This window comes from Pseudopipra pipra, chromosome 11, assembly GCF_036250125.1.
Source record: "Pseudopipra pipra isolate bDixPip1 chromosome 11, bDixPip1.hap1, whole genome shotgun sequence".
NCBI classification, from domain to species: Eukaryota; Metazoa; Chordata; class Aves; order Passeriformes; family Pipridae; genus Pseudopipra; species Pseudopipra pipra.
The window spans coordinates 2242042-2262684 of NC_087559.1; the positions used below are offsets into that span (position 1 = coordinate 2242042).

The following is a 20643-nucleotide window of genomic DNA, read 5'->3' on the forward strand; positions in this document are numbered from 1 at the left end:
CAGAAGCCACTAAACAAAGCAGTAAAACATTCTGAGCAAGCAGCAGATAAATTAGAGCAATCCAGGTGATATAAACAGTAATTAAAACTTTAAACCTTCTCTCAGAACAAAATACACGTTAAAGAATAATAATGCCAGTTTAAGGAGGAAATAATCAAGGATAAGGGAACAGCAAGGAGAGAAAGACTCAAAACAGCCTTTGACAGTCTGGTATGGTCCAGAGTTCCCTACAACCAACTCCTTGCCCATGTCAAGGTCAACAGGGCTTTGGAACAAGCTTTGCCAACCCTCTGGAAATCCAAAATGTTCTTCAAGAACCATTCCAGCTCCAGGAAAAAAGGCACATTCCTTAGAAACTTCCCTTCCCTGGGAACGCTCAGAACATTGCAACTTTGGGGGCTGCAAAGGTTAAACAAGGGCAGCTGCAGGGGATGGTTACACTGCTGAAATATGTCATTCTAATTATTTGTTAAATGGAGCGAGGGCTGAGCTGCAGCACAACACCCTTTTAATGGGATTTAAAGCCACACTCCACAAAGGTTTAATTGAGCAGTGAAAACACTTAACACAGAACACGGGAAAACAACTTCCATCAACAGCAACTTTCAAGCAGAAAGGGGCAGAGCAGTCCTTTGAAAGGTTGTACTTGGGATGAGAGACACTGATCCCCGGGAGAAGGAGCATCAGCTCGATCCACTGAGCACATCCCACAACACTGGCTGGGAAACAGGGCCTTGTTTTGCCCTTTTATCCCTGGCAGACACATCCCACCAGTGTGGAACGCACTGGTGTTCTTAAATCCGAAGTTTAAAGGCGACCCCTCACCTGCCAGGCACACCATGAGCGACTGCAGCACCAGCAGCTCCCACAGCAACCTCATCTTCAGCTGCCCAGCTCAGAGGAGACCAGTCCACTAATTCCAGCAGAGAAGGGGGCTCCTGGGAAATTTTAGGCCACCTTTAGTCTGCAAGAGAAAAGAGAGATTCCCAGGAGAGTTAGGATTGCTGCTCCTTCTGGGTTTTTTTCCAGTTTGTTTTTCCTTTCCAGGAAAGGTGCAAGTGGAATGCAACAAAGAAACATTCTCCAATATTTAATTTAAAATCAATCTGAGGAGTGATTTGTGACCATCCAAGTGGTCTGGGTGCCAGAGGAGGGTTAAGAATTGTAACCCATGTCTGCATCTTCTGCTTGGGCGTTGTGAGATTTCTTGTGCCTCTCAATTTTGCAATCAGCAGATTTACTCCCTGCCTCTCTGGGGCAATCTGGTGTAATTAGTGAGCTCTGTAGATCAAGTTAAGAGAAAAATTAGAGTAATTCTCTAACTTTATGAGAATTACTCTAATTTTTCTCTACAAACATCATCCAGTATGGAAAAGGCATCATCTCTACAAGACAGCACTTCATAGGAAATGTTCCCACACTGCTCAGGGAAGGGGGATGTTTTTCCCATTTCTCCCCCATCCTCACTGCTCTAAAATTCTTTTTAAAAATCAACCTAAAAACATCTCTGGGTAAAAACCAATCTTCTCCTCACACTCTGTTACAACTTATAAATAGAATTTGTAAGCAGACAATTCGAGACCTTCTCTGCAAAGTACCACCATCCCCCTCCAAGCAACCCAAGGGGGGGGAAAAAAAATGCCTTCTTTTATGAAAGGAACCTTTTCCAGAGCAGGCATTTAAATATTAAAAATAAATAAATCAAGTCAGACACACATTCTTATAATTTATTCATCCCACTGAAGACTGGAAGTTTAAGGGGCCTTTGTGCTTCCAAGACAAACTGCACGACTAATACCATGTGAAGGGGTATCATGAGAGGGCTCTGCCTGCTTTTGTGAGCTAAAATTGGTGAGATTCTTCTAATAAAGTCAGGTTCAATGCACTGACAAGACTAAGAATCTGATCTGAAGGTGCAGCTTTGAAAGGGGTAGAGATTAATTGCACATATTCATCTGTTCTCACACAGACTGATGAGCCTTGCTGGGGGTCAGCAGGAAGGACCAATCAATGAAAACTAATAACTTAGGGAAATGATTAGAGTATTAATTATTAATTTGAGGAGGAAAATGTCATCCCAGACCTTTCTACTGATTGACATGGTTAAGCAGTTACACTCTGTGAACTCAGGAAATGTACTTTTTTACCCCATATAATGGACAAATCCTGTTTTTCCTCTAAGTACCAAATTCACAGAATCATTTAGGTTGGAAAAGACCTCTGAGATCATCGAGTCCAACCAAATTCTACTGGTTACAACAGCACCTCCACAAGAGATTTCTGCCAAAGCAAGTTGCTCTTGGTTCTACACCAGCTGAGGTGAAATTTGAGATAAATCCTGTATTCACCAGCTGCTGCTGAAATTCTTTCCTGTTCTCGTTTTCCCACGAATTATGCCCATCAATAAACCCATGGTGTCACTTCTAAAGCTTCTCTTCATTACCCTGCAAGGAGATACTTTACAATTATTCTCCTCACTCTGTGCAACGAGCTGCTGAAACAGAGCAATCGCTCAGAGCCTTTGATCCCTAATTAAAAGCACAAGAGGTAGAGCACTTATCAACTGAACCTGCTGCCAGGAGCCCATGGGAAGCACCCTCAGACCCCACTGTCAGCTGCCCATGTGCCACAGGGCCCACCAAAATCACCCCTGGGGATTAACAACAACAGCACCCAGCTCTGTCTGCAGGCAGGACAGTATTATATCTGACTTTTGCTTAAAAAACCTTAACATATAAACCTCCAGATCTGAGCAAAGTCAAGCAAAATCCCTCTATTTATTCCACAGGCTTTGAGGGTGGTGCTTCCAGAGGCTTGGAGATGAATCATAAAAATCTTAGAATCACAGGATGGTTTGGGTTGGAAGGGACCTCAAAGCCCATCCAGTGCCACCCCCTGCCATGGGCAGGGACACCTTCCACTAGCCCAGGTTGCTCCAAGCCCCGTCCAACCTGGCCTTGGACACTTCCAGGGATGGGGCAGCCACAGCTTCTCTGGGCAAGAAATAAATACACATTTTCAGTATTCAGTATATTTAAGTCCAGTGTAAAAGCTCAAAGTCTTTTCTGTTATTTAGTTATTAAGCAATTACTCCAGAGAACCAGCAGACACGGGATGGTCATGCACGTGCTTCAAAGAAAAAATGCCAGGTACCTGGGGTTTAACACAGGCCAACACGTTACAGAAAGTTTTCCCAAAGAGAAATGAAACCTGTCTTAGCACAAAAAGCAGTGAAAAGTAAATTAGATGATCATCATTAAAAATATTTTCCTAAGGTTAAAATAAGGGGGTTTTCAAGCTCTGGCTGCATTTCCATTTCTCGTGGTAGTTCCTATTTCACATGTGAATGAGTCCAATTCTCAGGAAGTTTGCCTGTAAACATCACTGCTATTCATGTCAGCAGGGCCTTTGTTCAGAGCTGTAAAAACTGTTCAAACACATTGACTTTTTATGGCAATGACTTTGGGAAAGGCAACATTTGTGCCTGAGCAAAAGACGGATAATTGAAAAGATCCTTCCCATCCCTGAATGTTTTCTGCCTATAAAATCCCAGGGGAGTTTGTGCTGCTTCTGAAGGGGAATATGAGGCCTGAAAACTTGCAAAGTTTAGTATTTTATTTCCAGAAGGAAGCACAGAGAGTTTCAGCACTACACAGGCTATTTTTTCCGAGATGAAAATGAGATTGCTGTGCTTCAGTTTGGAAGTGCAGCCCATTAGAAAACCCAGTGCCAACACACATGTGCAGATGTCTTTTTAACTTCCTTTTTGGCAGTGCAGCCATTGCAAGTTCTTTTGAAAGGCACCTTTGTTCCTAATTGGATTCTGGTGAAGAAAGTTGACTCTCTGAGCTCTGACTGCAGTCGGGTGGGAGGGAGAAAAATGTGTGCAGCACAAATATTTGTGGGGAATTTTTCTGATTTAGTGGGCATGGCTCTGTAATTTCACTGGGGTGTTTAATAATTAGTAGTTCTGGAAAAAAAAAAAACAAACTCAAAATAGAAATTCAAATCCTAAGCTAAGGTATGTGGATGCATTCAGAACGTGAAAAATACTTTGTAGATAAATTTGCATTCTATGAACTCACAGTTTAGTGAATATTCTGAAGGAAAATTTGCAAAACACACCCAAGACCCCTAAGCTTTGCAGCAGCAGCAAGAAACAAGCCTCAGGAATCACGTCCCCTTCTCCTGCTGCTGGTTGGTGTGCTGCAGAGTGCCAACTCCACTCAGCTCCCAAATAAATCACTGCTAATGAAGCATGCTGCACATCCAGACAGCAACAGGCATCTTTTAATCACCTCAGCAAAGGAAGAGCTCAGGGTGAGCCCAGAACACGCAGCACTAATGTGGGAGTTGGGAGATTTAAGGTGGTGCCGACCCTGCGGCTGCCACAGGGCAAGAGCAAACACCTGAGGGGGACTCACTGCCTTCCTCAACACTGACAGCAATTCACGGGGCCAAAAACCTCCACAAACTACCAAGCTTTTCAAACAGGAGCATAGAAGCATAAAAATAATCTTTAGGCTCAGAAGGGAGAGCAGAGCTTTGGGTTACATGGAACGTGGGGCTGTTCAGCTGCTGAGAGCACAAAATCAGAGGTTGGGAAAGACCTCCAAGATCAAGTCCAACCTTTGACTGACTCCCATCCTGTCACCCAGACCAGAGCACTGAGTGCCATGAACTGTTGGGGTGTTTAGGGAAAAGGGCATATGGCAAATGCAGGCAAGAACACCTACACTGGATGCATTTTGCAGGTCAAGTCTAAAAATACTTGACCCAGCAAAAGCTGAGCACAAAGGTTTAATATAAACTCAAATTCCACTCATCAACACAAGAAAAAAAAATGGTAGAAAAAAAGCCACAGAAAGTTTCTAGGGTTCAACAAAACCTCTTTTTCCTGAGGTCAAGATATTTTTCCTAATGCACACATACAAGAAGATCTATATCCATCAAAGATGTGGCCAAGAGATGCTTCATGAGTCTTAGTAGAATCATTAAGGTTGGTAAAGACCTCCAAGATCATCAAGTGCAACCTCTGACTGACACCACCATGCCCACCAACCACATCAAGAAGTGCCACATCGACTCAATTTTTGAACATTTCCAGGGATGGTGACCCCCCCACCTCCCTGGGCAGCCTGTGCCAATGCTTCACCACTCCCTTAGTGAAGACATTTTTCCTTATATCCACTCTGAACCTCTCCTGGGGCAACTTGAGGCCATTTCCCCTCGTCCTGTCACTTGTTACCTCGGAGAAAAGGCCAAGCCACAGTAACAATACTAAAAAGATGTCTGAAAACCTACACCAAAACACTATTATCCATTCCCATCTCTCCAAACACAACCCACTCCTGATGTTCCCAGGCAATTTATAAGCTAAATTGGAGCCTGGATATTGAGGACAGAAACAGTATGTGTTTTGCTTTCAGAAACACCAGTATTTGGAAAGGGATGGAGAGAATTCCAAACCCTGGGATTCTCCAGTCCTGTTGTTGCTGGTTGCAAGGTGAGGTCACTCCCCATCTGATTCAAAACTGGAATAAGGATAACCTTGAGCCTCTGGGAATTGGAAGTCACTCAGACTGGTGCACTGAATTGGAGCACAGAGTCAGCTTCTGTAAATGAAGGTTAAAGAAGCTGTTCAGCTTCAGTCAAGGGGAAAAACAACGAGGTTTCTTGTCATGTAACAGGCAAACAAGGGTTTTTTTTTTTCCTAAATCAAAGAAAATTGCTTGATCTGCGAAAGGAATTAAACAGAGCTATTCCAGAGGGGCAGCATCCCAGGCATGGGCAGCTCCCACCTCCTGAACACCAGTCGTGGCCCAGATTCAGCAAAACCTCAGGTTTGTAACCCAGATCCAGCTCTTAATACTCTGCTGAATCCAGGCCTGTGTGCTGGGAGAGGCACAGACCCTCTTCAGCAGACGGAGTCAGTGACCTGAAAAGTTGAACCTCCAAAAATAGAAGGTGCCCAAAAGATGTGGCCCCAAAAGTGCAAACCTTTCCAGCAATCCTTTTCTGATGTGCTGAGTTTTTGCAGCACTCAAAAGACAGATTTTTTTTGTTGTTGTTGTTGTTGTGGGAGCTGTTGTTCTAAGTCCCAAGATAAATGTTAGCCCTCCTTTTTGTGCAAGGAGGAGAAGAGAAGGGAATTTGAAGGCTCGGGGAGATGAAGGGCAGTGGGCACGTGCTGGTGGCATCTCACTGAGCTCTCCTCACTCTCACGGCACGTCTGTCAGATCCTGAGCCATCTCCAGCTTCTTTGCTGAAATGATCCCTCCTGGAGTTGCACTTACACACAATTCCCACATTACTAAATATATACAGGTACTTTGTGCCTGATAAAACAATGACACACACACACAGCGTGTTCCTGAGACGTGCCCATGATAAATGGGAAGGAAACGCTTCAAAAAATTAATTATCTAAGAAAAAGACGGAGGAAACAATGTCAGTTTTCACATTGTGCTTTCCCCCTTTGGGCATTTATTCACATCCACCAGATAGAGATTTCATTTCACTGCATCAGGGAAGTCACAGCACCTCAACAGATGCAAGTTCCCAACTCGCTCCAGTCATTTATATTTGTCAGGCTGGTGGGTCTTTGGTGTGATCTGAGCCTGAGCCTCCTCCTTGTCATCCCACACCTGCCACAGCTCGGGCCTCACCCCAGGGGGATGCAAGGGAAGCAAGGATTGCATCCATCAGATTAAGACAAATCGAATTCTAACAATATTAGCAAAGATTGTTGATGGAACAACTCAGGAAGTGCCCACTGCATGAATTATTTAAATTGGAGTTTAAATACAGCTTCTTCCACTGAAGTTTTATTGATGTAAGTGCTCCCTAAACTTATGCTCATAGTACATATCCCCCAAAAAACTGGTTGTGGGGCAGCTCTGTTAGTTGTGGGGCACACAGGGAGAGTATTTTTTGCTGATATAATTAAAGACATATAGAAATAATTATTAATGACACCATCCCTTTTTGATTTGTTAGCCTAGAAGCAACTAGAAGAACCAAACCCACTTTATCTTCATGCAGAACCTAATGCCACAGCTTAAAACCTGCTTAGAGAGCCTGGATTATCCAAAAATAGTCACTTAATCACAGGCACCCACTCCTTTAATATTTCACTGTGTGGCAGCATTCCCTGCACACCTTTGTCACTACTAAGAGCAGCCTCGTGGAAGCAGCAATCCATCTCAAACATGGATATTCCCAAATGCAGGACATGTCCCTTCACCTTCTGAACACGTGCAGCAGAGCACAATTTTCCCCTGCAGCAAAACACGACCACAATTAAAGATTTTTAATTACCAGCCACCAACTAAGACGCTCCAACCACCCCCTTACGACCCTCACTCTCTGCCTCTTGCCCCCAGGAAACCCAGCACTGCCCTGGAAAACCTGAATAATGTGCGAGCATAAATCATCTCCAGGGAAGGAGATTTGGGGGGCTAAAGGCAAGTCTGAATTAAGGGTGTTAATTAGGGATTACTCTGTATTATTCTACTTTTTTCATGAAGGGATATAAGACAAAACTCTCACCTGAGGCAGCACCTCTCAGAGAAAAGCCAGTTTTGCTCAACACAGAACCAGCCCATCGTGCCACAAATTCTGAGGCACTTTGCTCAAACAAGGAGTGACACTATCATAATAAAAAGCTACAAGCAGTGAAACTTCCCAGTCTGGCATTTCCTACAAATTAGAATTTACCCTCTTTCAGAGAGTCTTTTACTGAAGATTATCTAGAACAGTTACCTTAAAACTCACCAATTTAAAAACAATTCCCAACTTCACGCCGAGTGACATTTTCAATGCAGTACTTTGGTAGATTAAAGTGAATGGCTCTCCCCTATAGCCAAGCAATAAATTATAAAACCTAAAATATAGTAGCTTTAGGGATAGATAAACTAACTTGAAGAGCAAAAGACATTGGAGTTGGTATTCAGGAAGTCCAGCTCTTCTCTCCAAACTACACCACTGATCCACCATCAATGGAAATGATCTGTGAAACCCATCACGTGTTCAATTTGACTTTTTTCTTTTTTTTTTCTGATAGCAAAAGCTGCCAATTAGAGACCTGAATTCAGAGCAGAGCACACGCCCAGCCCACCCAGCCCAGCCCCTTTCCAGCACGCAACACTGGCTGCAAAAAGAAGTTGTCAGCCAAAGTGGGACATTAAACTCCCTCTGACTTTTTGATCATAAATTTCCTAAAGAAACAAGGGATAATTTATTGCTGTCTCAGTTTGACAGAAAGATGCACCGAAAAAACGAGGCTCCCGGGACTCTGCGTGACAAGGAAAGTTGCTTTTATCCCCAGGTCAGCGCTTCAAGATAATGAATCAAGACAGTTTCACCCTCTGAACAGAGATAAATAAGCAACATTCAAAGTTATTCACTTCTGAATAGGCCCATTCCCAAAACACACGTTATCAGGGAGCACTATCTTGTCCAGCAGACAAAAAATGATGTGAAAATATTGAAGATAATTCCAGGCAATCTCCAAAATCAGCATCTTAACGACGTTTTACTTTTCACTTCTGGAGATTACAAAACAAATCCCTTTTATTTCCAAGACAAAAAGAGAGTTTTCTCCACAGGTGTTTCACAGGGAGAACTCACTCTGAACAATGCTTTGCCTGATGTGCTGCCTTCCTTCAGAGGCACAAATTGAGGGGTTTTAAGAGTAGAAAACAGAACTTAGAAAATAAAAACAACCAGCAAGTTTATTAACTTTGAAAAGCTGGTAAGAAGCCAGTCTCACACTCACCGTGTTCCTGGGAATAGAGGTTATCAAAAGAACAACTCCCTCATCACCTATTACCAGCAAAAGGCTTCCAACCCAGATAATTGAGATGCTTGGACTTAGAAATGTTTCTAAGTGTTTTGTTAAATTCAGTAATCATCTAGGGAAGGGAAAAAAAATCAAAACCCCACCAATCATTTTGATAGCCCTGTTATGTGCTTGTTTAGTGTTTGCTTTAAAAGATTGCCTGGAACTGAGAGAGTTGGGGTTGTTCAGTGTGGAGAAGGGAAGGCTCCAGGGAGACCTCAGAGCTCAGGTAAGGAAGACCAGAACTGTGCAAAGAAAGAAAAAAACCACATCAACGCTCTGCATACTGGATGTGAAAATAAGAAAATGCTGCATCTCTGAGCTCACAGGCTGCTCAGAGCTGGCAGCTGTCCCACAGGGGTGCAAGCTGGAGCTGGGGTTGCTCTGCACCCACTCCAGGCAGGTCAGGAGGTGATGCCAGTTTGACTCTGGGCGACGCTGGCACCGTGTCCAGGAGCATTGCTGGGGGTGCTCAAACCACCCTGGGGCTGCTCTGCCCTCGCCTCCGGCTGCCAGTTGTTCTGTCAGAGACACAAACCAGCCTGGGGAGGTTTAAGTGCTGTGCTACAAATGAGCCCTGACAAAAGTTTGATGGGAGGTGTCAGAAAGCATTCCCTGCTCTGCAGGTTGTCTTCCTTGCGAGGGAGGAAAACCCAGACCACACAGATTCCTTCACAGTCACTCCTCTGCCTCGCCTGGCGTCCTGTTCACCATATAAATCCCATTTTTGCTGGGTGGAAGGCCCTGCCTCCAGCCTTGCTGCTCTCAGCAGTTCTCCTGCCCACGGCCAGCTCCGGGTGCTCCATTTCTCACCACAGCTCGTGGTGCAAAGCCAAACAGCTCAGCTGGTGTGAAACTCAGGAACCCACACAATGAGACAACACAGCAAAACAGAGAATTTACAGACTCCCAACCTGCTTTTCCTCCTGTTATCAGTGGATTATTTCCAGCAGCAAGGCCAGGATCGCACCCAGGATATCAAGTGAAGGCACAACACGCCCCATAAGCATCATCTGGGATTTTCCTGACTGCAGAAACAGTGATATCACTGCTTCCTTTGCAACTCTAAACTGACAACACAGTTGAGTCAAGATCCTGTTGGTGATATTTTACTATTATATAGTCTGGTTTTGCACCCAAATTTGTTATTTTTATAAAAATTTGAGCTTCTCTCCAAGGAAACTAAGAGGGAAGTAGAGATATGGAAGTCTAGACTTGACCACGGCCCTACAGAACAGGCTAACTTAGCCCTGACATCAGTTCACTGAATGGCTTGGGTTCAGCATGGCCTGAACACAAAGCTTTTCCTCCCACTGGGAGAGCAAATCCTCCCAAAATCAAACCAAGCAGCCAAAGGAAGACCACTGAAGGCTGGAGGCATCTGCTCACCTGATTGCAGCTCAGATAAAGCAGCAAATTCTTTGAGGCTTGGTGTATAAAGAGAAGTGAGCACTTCTGCTCAGGCAGTGATGTCATTTGGGGTTATTCTGCGTTGGAATTCAGGGAAAAAAATAGGTTGTAATAGGAAACATATTGGTCTCTTAGTACACTAGAACTTTGTTAGCAATTTGAAAATCTCAGGATTGCAGATGCCTGCAGGTGCAAACAAGTGCCATGGGCACAGCAGCAAGTGCCTGTCTGGGCTGGCCAAAGGTTTTGGCCACTGAGAGCCCACCTGCCTGTGGCCAGGCAGGATTTTACACCTGGGAGTCCAGACAACAAATCTCTGCAGAAGGTGATTTAAAAGCCGTGGCTGAACCTTCTGAGATAAGGGGAGGGCAGGAGCTCCTGGCTGTTCCCGGGGAGGTGACCCTTCCCAGCGACAGGACACGTGTCTGCCAGACCAACCAGCGCAGGCGAGCAGAGGGACTGCGGTGACACCTCCGTGTCATCACTGCTGCTGCTCCTGCAGCCTGCAACACAGCCCTGGTTTAATTACCAAACATAAAAGGAAATAAACTTCCGAATGAAAACAGAGAAATTGCCCTGTGTGTGATTTATGGGAGCTATTCTTCAGCAGAACAACATAAACTCTGCGTGTTTACGACCCCCGATTAGAGCTGAAAACACGCCGGCGTTTGCCTGCACTGACTATGCAGATTATGGGATGTTACTGCCTTTTTGTGCCTCTGCCATTTTTCGTGGCAGGAGTGTATTTTTTTAAAGACATCCTTGTACTAAGCATTGGCTCCTGCCAGGGAAAATAAATAAGTCAGACTGGCTGTGTGCTCCCTCGTTGCCAGGGGCTCTCAAGCTGCAAAGCGCCGAGCAGCTGGCGGAGGAACGCCAAGGAAGGGGCACTGCTCCCAGCTTTGTTTTCAGCCTGGAATATCAATTATTGAAGGAATCAAGCCCAGGGCCAGACAAAACAAGAGCCATCTCTGCAGTGGAGAACTATGTCAAACGATGGGAGCTGCACGGCATTTCAGGACTGGCTGGCTGGCAGCGCGAGGATTTATTGAGATATCACATTAAGCCCTTGGTTTTCCTGTCATAGGCAACAGATGAAAGGAAACAAGGTTTGCAAACTTGACTGAGGCATTGATTTATGTGTAACAGCCTCAAAAGGCAGGAGCAGAAATGTGTGTTCCTGTTATCCCTGGCTTAGGGCTCTATGCACCCCTGCACTGCACAAGTGGAAGAGCCAGGGGTGGGGCTGTGAGGAGCTGTGGGAAGATGCTCTCCCTGCCCAGGTCCCAGGGGGAGCTGCCTAGACCTCCTCTGCAACAGGAGGAAGGCAGAGGAGAAAAGGAAAAGAGCCAGGAAGGACATGAGGCTGGTTCTGGATGCATAATTGTTCTCTGACACTGCAGCCACCTTCAGATTTTAAAGCCTTTGCCCATTTTAAGCCCTTCCCTGAACAGCAGCTTCTTCTCCCACCTTGCATGGATGGAGTCAGCATGAATAAACAGGAGGAGTTCACACCAAATTCAGCCTGTTCTCCAAAGAGGCAGCAGGAATTCTTCCCTGGGAGGGTGGGGAGGCCCTGGCACAGGTTGCCCAGAGCAGCTGTGGATGCCCCTGGATCCCTGGAAGTGTCCAAGGCCAGGTTGGACGGGGCTTGGAGCAACCTGGGCTAGTGGAAGGTGTCCCTGCCCATGGCAGGCAGTGGAATGGGATGAGCTTTAAGGTCCTTTCCAACCCAAACCACTCTGGGATTCTATGAATTCATTCCCAGCCAGGCTGCAGACAGGCACAACCATATACTGAATCCCATAAAAACCATAAAAGTACTGTCCTAGTCCTTTTTACTGCCCATTAAACCCCATTTTAAAAATCTCTTAGAGTGTTAATTGCCAACTTTTAAACCTTTATCTGCATCTTATCTTCATGTGCCAGCTCATTTCCAGTCATAGGCGATATTTTCCACTTTTCATTTTGCATAGATGGAGCTGTCAACTCAAATTTAATACATCCAATATTTGGCAAAACTTCTTAAGTGATTTCTGGGAGTTTCTGGGACAATTCCTTTTAAAAAAAAAAACTTGTAACATCTTGAATTGAAGATAAAAGAGAGTTCAAAACCAGGAAACAGAGTATGGAATTAGAACATTTAGACCGAGAAAAGGATGAAAAGCATGTCTGAGTGAAATATCATCCACTTCAGTATCACAGATGAAGTTTGGAATCTAATCATGCCAGAATTGGCATCATCATTTCCTATAATGACTCCTAAGGAAGATGTGGATCCCTAACAGCTCTAGTGCTGTTTGAGGCTTTTCTTGTTCAGCCTTTTTTAAGTCATTATCATAAAGCCAAGACTAAAAGCAGGACTAGAAGTCAGGCTGTTTAACAGCAGGTGATGAAGAGCAGTTCTAACCCAGCAGGGGCACAAGGGACTTGGGAAGGAAACTCTCCCAAGGACAACACTGCTGGCAGGCAGAAATCAGGAGGTGAGGTTGACACACAGCCCAGGAGGAGAGAAACCTGGGAGAGCAGGGAAGAATCCTGGCACCAAGGTCAAAATGGACAGTTGGGGCAGGAAAAGGGAGCATGAGGAGGCACCAAAGCCACCCCAGAGCTGCCAGGAGATTCCAAATCCAACAGAGGGGTGGTTTGAGACTCCAGCTGGGAACAAGGAGGACAAACCCAGATTCTGTCAGGGTACTACTCCCCTGCCACAAATTAAAGTGATTTTTTGAAGAGCTAGATGAGAATTTACTGCATGCAATAAAACAAATTGTACCATTTAAATTACAACGGTAGTAATTAATTTATCTCCTGTTAAGACACTTAAAGCAATGACTTGTAGCTATAACCAGTGAGCAGAAATAGCCCATTTTAAGGCCAGACACACAGAACATTGGTGCTAATGGAAGCCTGTTAGTTCCAACAGGCTTTGGATAAGACCATCATGGAAATACAGGATAGTGGAAATAATAGAAATGGCACTGGATGGAAGGAACAATAAATGATAAATACCTGCATCATCAAATTACTCAGTTAAATCTATTCTGTGTAAAGGATACCCACTGAGAAAGAACTACACACAATATTAGCCTTAGCCAACATTTTTCTAGGAGCTCTTATTTAATTTTATTTTAACTAAAGCAGCAGGTAAAGGCACAACCATCACGTTCCCATATATTTTAGGACTGTCACATTATCAAGGGGAACTCCATGAAATACCCAAAGTAAGCTAGAAGTTATAGGGAAAAAAAAAGTAAAAATAAATATTTCAATCAAGAGAATTATATCTTCCTCTTGCTGCTCTTTTTATATCACCACACAAGAAAGAAAATCACAGTAAAGGCACAGCAGGCACCGCTATTGAGCGTTAATGACAAAACTGAATTGTTTTGAGTCTGGAGATATAAAAATGTTTAATTTCAGTCTACAAAGTTGCTACTTTTAAGTGTCCCTCAGTTTATCTGTCTGTTCCTTCTGTCTGCTCCCTTCTGCAGAAGTTCTCAAGCCCAGCAGCCCTCAGACTTCTAGGTTTGTTAGAATATTAAACTCTACACAAAGATCAATTAACTCCAGAGAGCTCTGTCTGCCTTTAAACTCAGTTGTGAAACTATTTCATTTTATTCTGATGAAGACATGACCACTGGTTGTTTCCACATTTTCCTTCACAGAAATGTTCCTTCAGCCAACTGAGAAAGTTCAGAGAAACCATTAAAAAACCCACACGGGGTTAATTTAAACGCAGTTAAAAATTCAGGCAAGTTCCATGAATCCTGACCTACATTTAAAATTTATTGCAAAAACTTCATCAAGGAAATTTTCTTTTGCCTGGAAGCAGCACTGCAGATGTTTCACAGGCTCTGATAAGTGATGGGGGCTGGTGAGCTGATCTTCTCATGCCTGTGGCTTCAGCTCCACAGAGACAGACAGGACTGGGTGAACTGTCACGTCTCTGATGAAGGGAAATGGTCCCGGAATCCCAGACTGGCTTGGGTGGGAAGGACCTTAAAGATCCTCCAGTGCCACCCCCTGCCATGGGCAGGGACACCTTCCACCAGCCCAGGTTGCTCCAAGCCCCATCCAACCTGGCCTTGGACACTTCCAGGGATCCAGGGGCAGCCACAGCTTCTCTGGGCAACCTGTGCCAGGGCCTCCCCACCCTCCCAGGGAAGAATTCCTTCCCAATATCCCATCTCTCCCTGCCCTCTGGCACTGGGAAGCCATTCCCCCTTGTCCTGTCCCTCCATCCCTTGTCCCCAGTCCCTCTCCAGCTCTCCTGGAGCCCCTTCAGGCCCTGGAAGGGACTCTCAGCTCTCCCTGGAGCCTTCTCTTCTCCAGGGGAACCCCCCCAGCTCTCCCAGCCTGGCTCCAGAGCAGAGGGGCTCCAGCCCTGGGAGCATCTCTGGGGCCTCCTCTGGATTTGCTCCAGCAGGTCCAAGGCCTTCCTATGTTGGGGACCCCAGAGCTGGACTCAGTGCAGAACTGAGCTCTGAACACATGTTTCAAACAAAGGAAGCTAATTCCTGGTGATATCAAATAATACCAAATATTCCTGGACACTTGCATGGAGGGAGAGGCCCCCAGCAATGCTGACCTGCTGGGCACTGCAGGGGGATTTAAATGGACTGAAGGACAACCAAACCAGTAAAATAAAGAAAATAAATGAGCCAGACCCATCCTCTAAGCTCATCTTTAAAGTACCACTTATTTAGCACCACAACACGAGCTTACTAATAACCCCAGCAAGCCAAATTCCTTGTAGTGACAAACCATGTTCTGTCTGGGACAAGCAGTACAAGCCACACAAGGGATTCCAACACTTCTGTTTCCTTCAGTCCACACTTCTATGGAATGAACTTAAATATGACAAATGATAAGAATTTCAGCCTTTACTGGGAATTCATATTATCACATTGATTAGCTTTGCCACATACCAAGCAGAAAACATTCACAACATCAACAAGCCTCAAAGAATAAACTTGATTAGCAGGGTAACCAGGGAGAGGGAGGGGCCTGCACAGGCACAGAGAAGGAGGGATGATTTAATTGGGTAAATGTTTTCTAGATTGAAAAAAAAATCCATAAATAACCTTTGCACAACACCTGGAGCCTGAACAGCCCCATGAGGTTTTGTTACAGTCAACACTCAACCCATGAACAGCCAGGTAGAGCAGTGACAGGAAAACATTTGGCTCAACCAACAGAGTCTCCCCAAACTTTATGTTTGGTTTTTTTTTCACAAACCCTGTTTTATCCACCTCTCAAAGCACTTCTGGAAAATTCTTGCTGGGCAAGCCCATCCCTGGAGCACAAGAGCAGAGCTTTGAGTCCAAGGAGTGAAGCAGGTCCTGCTGTCAGGGAATTGTCACTGAGATCTTGTACTGCCAAAGCTTTCCCTGGAAAACCAGGAAATGTTACCACAAAGCCTCAACTGACTTATCCTGTATGAACTGGAAGGAAAGGATAACTCAAAACAACTCAGAATAAGACAAAAAGTTCATCTATAATGTTCACATTCCTGCTGTAACACACACAAGCACATTAAATTTGTCATCCTGGGAAAAGAAAAACCTATCATCAAATGTTTATAATGCCACAAATTGACAAAAAGCTTAATTAATTAAATTTACATCTTAGGTCCTGATGGAAAGCAAAAAACTGTACTTCAAACGAGACAGGATTGCAAGACCAAGTAACTTTTCTGTGTCTCTAACTCAGACAGGGTTATTCACTTCTCATCCCGTTGATTCATTTGTAAGAAACACGACAGGCGTATTTGGAGGAAAAGGCTTTTTTTGGTTCTAGCATAATAAAAAAGATGTTTCCAGCAGTTGCCTGGCCTGGGACATGGGAGGCAGCAGTGCCAGTGATGGATGAGTGAGCAGAGTGCAGCAGAAGGGAACAAACTTCGGTGTTAAAGACAATTTATCAGGGAACTTCCAGAGCTCTGCAATACATCCCTCAGCCTTCACAACTGCACTTTTTAGTGTGTTTTAGGAACAAAAAGCTCCTTAAATTACTTTTTCTTTCCTGGCTCCTCTTGGTTCTTGCTGCAGCAGGAGACTTTCTTACAAGCCACTCGGATTTGAAAGTGAGCAGAAGACTTTCCCCACCCTTAGGCAAGATGGATATTTTCACATGTCTCCAAGATAACAAAAACCCAACACTTCAAACTGGCCCAAATTTAGTTCACAAAGTCATTCACAGAATTTACCTTGATATACTTTTCAAAAGATTTCTTTTTAGAGGATTGGCAGAGAGTAACCCACTACAAGTCTATCATGATGCTCAGCTACAATCACCAACCTCAGCCTGGGGAAAGATCGGTGTAATTTGGTTTGGATGGGTATGAAAGACAAGATTTTGGTTGCAGTGCCAGAGGGAAAGCAGAGGAAAAATCCTTCATAGATGTTTTCTGAAGTCCTGGCTGCTGCTCTCATAGTGATGTCATTTTGTAATAAAAAAACACTGTGATGATGCACAATTTTAAACATGTAACTTCTAGGCAATACGTGGAAAAAACCAGCATTTAAGGCAATAATAGTCTCAAAGCAAACTCTAACAGCAAGCACAGAGATCACTCTAGAGATTTCCTGTGGGAGAATCACACTAAACTCTAGTATTGATGTAAGGTTAAAAGATATTTTAATCAATTGACATTTAAGGCTGCAGCAGTGTTAACATGCCTGGAAAATGCAAAACCCTCGTTAACCCTCTTGTGTGGGTCTTTAACCTTAAAATACCACCTCCATTTGATACTGGGAAAGAGGCATTTCGTATAATCAGGACGTTTTAGGCTCCTAAGAAACAGCCACACAGTGTATTTTCATTTTAAACAGTACAGACTAGAATCTCAACTTCCATAAAGTTGGTGATTTCTCCCTTGGGGAACACCATCCTTCCTGCCTTTCTTGCTCATCCAGAGGAAGCTGGAAGGGCTCAAAGGAGATATGGCTTTTACAGTGTCACCCCAGTTTTCCTTATTTCTGTGACCCCCCAGCTATTTTCCTTCCCGGGATGCGTTTGAGGCTCCACCATATCCAACATTATTGGTGTTTACCCTTTGCAGCCTCTGAAGAGGGTTTAAATTGTTTCCTGTTCCTTCACTCTGGGATGTGGTCACTGCTCTGTCTCTGATGCTTCCACTCCACTAAAGACCATTATGGTTTAATGACCCTCCCTCATCCCTCCCCTGAGAGCAGAGGGTGAGCACACACACACACAGCTAAAGATACACAACCTCAGCAAACCTCCTCAAATCCATAATTTATAGGCAGGGAAGTTCATCAGCCATCTGACCTCATTAGCTTCTCATGCCCCACTTGCAAAAACTTAAAAGAGATACTTCCAGAACTATTTATGAAACCAGGGAGGGGTGAACCAGTATGGAAATGATAAAAAGAAGCTGTGTTTGAAACTGGTGCCCAGTGACTGAACCTGCAGCTGCATAAAACCTCTGAGCTGTGCTAAACACCTGGGAGAGGAGCCACAGTGGGGAGCCTTCTGCTCCTCAACACACATTTATTAAGTTTTTCTGAGTTCAGCTTAAAAAAAAAAAAAAAATTAAAAAAAAAAATTGAAATAATCTTTTTGGAAGCCAGTCCTTCATTTTGAGTAAAACCACACCAAATGTTGACCTTCACAGTGTAAGGGTTATAAAAAAATAAACTCAGCATCGAGAAAGCATCATGACAATTCATAAATTCACATTAATTCAACAGTAATTCACACAACTCTTGTTTAGCTATTTGGCTCAAAATAGAAGCTTTCTGCCCAAATCAGTGCACTTGTAAAGTTATGAAGAGAAATGAAGTTACATGTTTAAGTACACACACAACACAATATGCCCAAATTCCACAGTCCACAGCAATCTCAATTCCATTTTTTCATTAAAAAAAATTAAATATTAAATTTTATTAGTGTAGCCTGTACAGCCTGTACAGCTTGTACGGTCTGACTTTTACTTCGTGCCACTCTCTTCCTCCAGCCCAGGGAGGAAGCCCTGCAATATTTCCAGCTCTGTGCAGGGCAGTTGCTGACTCTGCCCAGCTCAGCAGCTCTGCCCTCACCTTCCCTCCAATGTCATCTCTCTGTGTTGCTGAAAGAACAATCCCAGACAGTTGTGGGACAACTGAGAGCTTTTTATTAACTGCAGCTGCTTTGTTGTACTCAGGCAAAGAACTCAGGAAGCTGCAGATTCTATCAGGCAGGACACCAGTTCTATTCTGTGGACAAGTTACAAGATGGCAATATAGGATAGGCTCGACTCTGTGTTCCTGATTAAAATCTAGGTTGGTAGTCGAGGTTCATCACATATTTCACACAATAATCCATAAAAATGAAAGCTGCAGAAAAGCAGAGTAATTTTATAACATCTCTTATCACAGGTGCAACGTGACACATCCACTCAGATCTATCTGTTGAGAAGTATCTCAGAGAGTTTTTCCCTTTAATATTTACTCCCTATTACCTCCAATATGTGTTTATTTGGAGCTTGGCACACCAGGTGTTCTCTTTTTCGAAGCTTAAAACAACAACAGAGTGTGTTTCCCTGCAGGGAATAGGGCACAGAAGGTGCCTGCCCAGCATCCCCTGGGCAGCTCCCTCTCCAGTAAACACACCCAGGGCTGAGACAAACAACACTTCAACACATCTGGAGCTCTAAAAGAGCTGGAAGGGAAAGGTTTTATCAGCACTAATTAGTAACACTGCATCCAGCAAATACATTTTAGTGTCTGTAACTCAACTAGACAGGGCTCTGATTCTTCAGCACAGAGACTAAAGCACAAGGTCTCGTCACTGAACACATTTACCTGGATCCGGGCAGGCACCACCCACACTCAAACATGCCCTTGTCTGGTAGAAGGACTTCTCACAACCCTCACACTCATCAGGACGAGCTGCCACACTTTCATTTTGTATTTCAGACACGCAATTTCTTCTCACTTAGTGATCCCTGCACAGAAAACAGCAAAGATCCTGCGTTTTCCACAGCCAAATCCCAGGACACCTCAGGAACCAATGTCACCACCTACCTCCAGCTTATGGGATATGCTTTTTATTGTACTTTTTAGCTTGTACAGGATTTTTTTAAACATGTTTAAGCACCAAAAAGCAGCTAAAGGCAATTAATTACCTCTATAAATTATCTGAGTTTCATAACCCTTTACACAGGAACTTACCAGGGCTCGTGACAGCTGGTCCCAAATTCCTCCCAGTGGTCCCATACTCGATATTTCCCCACACACACAGCACAGCCACACTCCTCAGCAAGAAGCTGTTCCTCTGCACTTCATTTGCCCACAGTCCTCTTAGCCCTAAATTGCCTTATTTACATTTCCTTTGCAGAGCACTTGAAGTCCTATCCCCTGATATAGGGTTTCCTTCTGGCAAGCCTTAAAATTTGCCTTCTTTAGTCCATTTGCCAAGTGCCTGGGATAGTGAGCATCTGTAAATTCTGCCACCTCCTTTAAAATCTACCCCACTGCACTTTATATCTCGCCATAAGTTGCACTTTATTCCTCTGGTCTCCTCCTGATGCTTCACTCTAACTTTAAATCACTGTTTTTCCGCCCTCAAAACCAGGCTGATACTGGTGCAGCCTAAGCCAAACTGCTTTACAGCTTCCTTGAGAATACATTCCTTTTAATTGTAGTAACCAGAGCTCTAACAAAGCCTTTCTGTGCAATAAATACAGGCAAATCTTACCTGTGATTTACAGCTGGTCCAATGAAACTGTCTGTGCACCTCTGCAACTATTAACTAAGTGCCACTGAGCTGAACAGCCAAAAATCCTGGTTCCAAGCCAGAAGTGTGATGCTGCTGAAGTCAATATGTCAAATTGCAGCTCAGGAATTAACAGCTTAAAGAAATCAAAGATCCCCGTCATCACTGAGCCCGGGGAGTGGAAGGAGGCTTGGCTTTAAAATGGATGTACATTCCTAAGATGGAAAGAACACACTAAAAAAAAAAAAAAGGGCAGCTCTTGCATCATTGCTTCCTGGTAATTAGGTCTGACTCTGTTCAGCTCAGGCTATTGATACTTTGAAACCCAAAAGCAATAGGGTTTTTATTGTGCTCATAAAAAATTTAACTATTTCATGGTTCAATATACTCCACCATATAAGTTTAATCAGAAATGACATTACCAGAACTAAAGTAGAGAGAAAATCTGAGACGGTCTCAATCGCTCTCAGCAATAAAAGGCTTCAAATTACGTGCAATAAAGCATTTAAAGGATATAGAAAATACTGTTTTCTGTTATGTTCCTCGGGGGTTTAAGAACACCAGGGATTTCTTTATGCAATCTTTAAAGAAACCTTTCATTTAATAATTTTTACGGCTTACTTTGGAGTGCAATGCCGATAATCTCATAGTTTCTTCCACCTGCTGGG

At 44.0% G+C, this 20643-nt stretch overlaps 1 protein-coding gene across 3 annotated transcripts in view; it reads right to left on the reverse strand.

Annotated features, from left to right (window-relative positions):
* Positions 1-20643, reverse strand: part of LOC135420128 (contactin-4) — a 283517-nt gene that overhangs the window by 136406 nt on the left and 126468 nt on the right. For 2 of the 3 annotated variants that reach the window (XM_064667147.1, XM_064667145.1), the window contains exon 3: positions 826-964. In XM_064667147.1, coding sequence (XP_064523217.1) covers positions 826-880 — 55 coding nt within the window. In that variant the 5' untranslated portion in view covers positions 881-964. Of the gene's footprint in view, positions 1-825; positions 965-19957; positions 20091-20643 lie in introns of those variants that run through there. The other variant, XM_064667146.1, reaches the window with a different exon arrangement.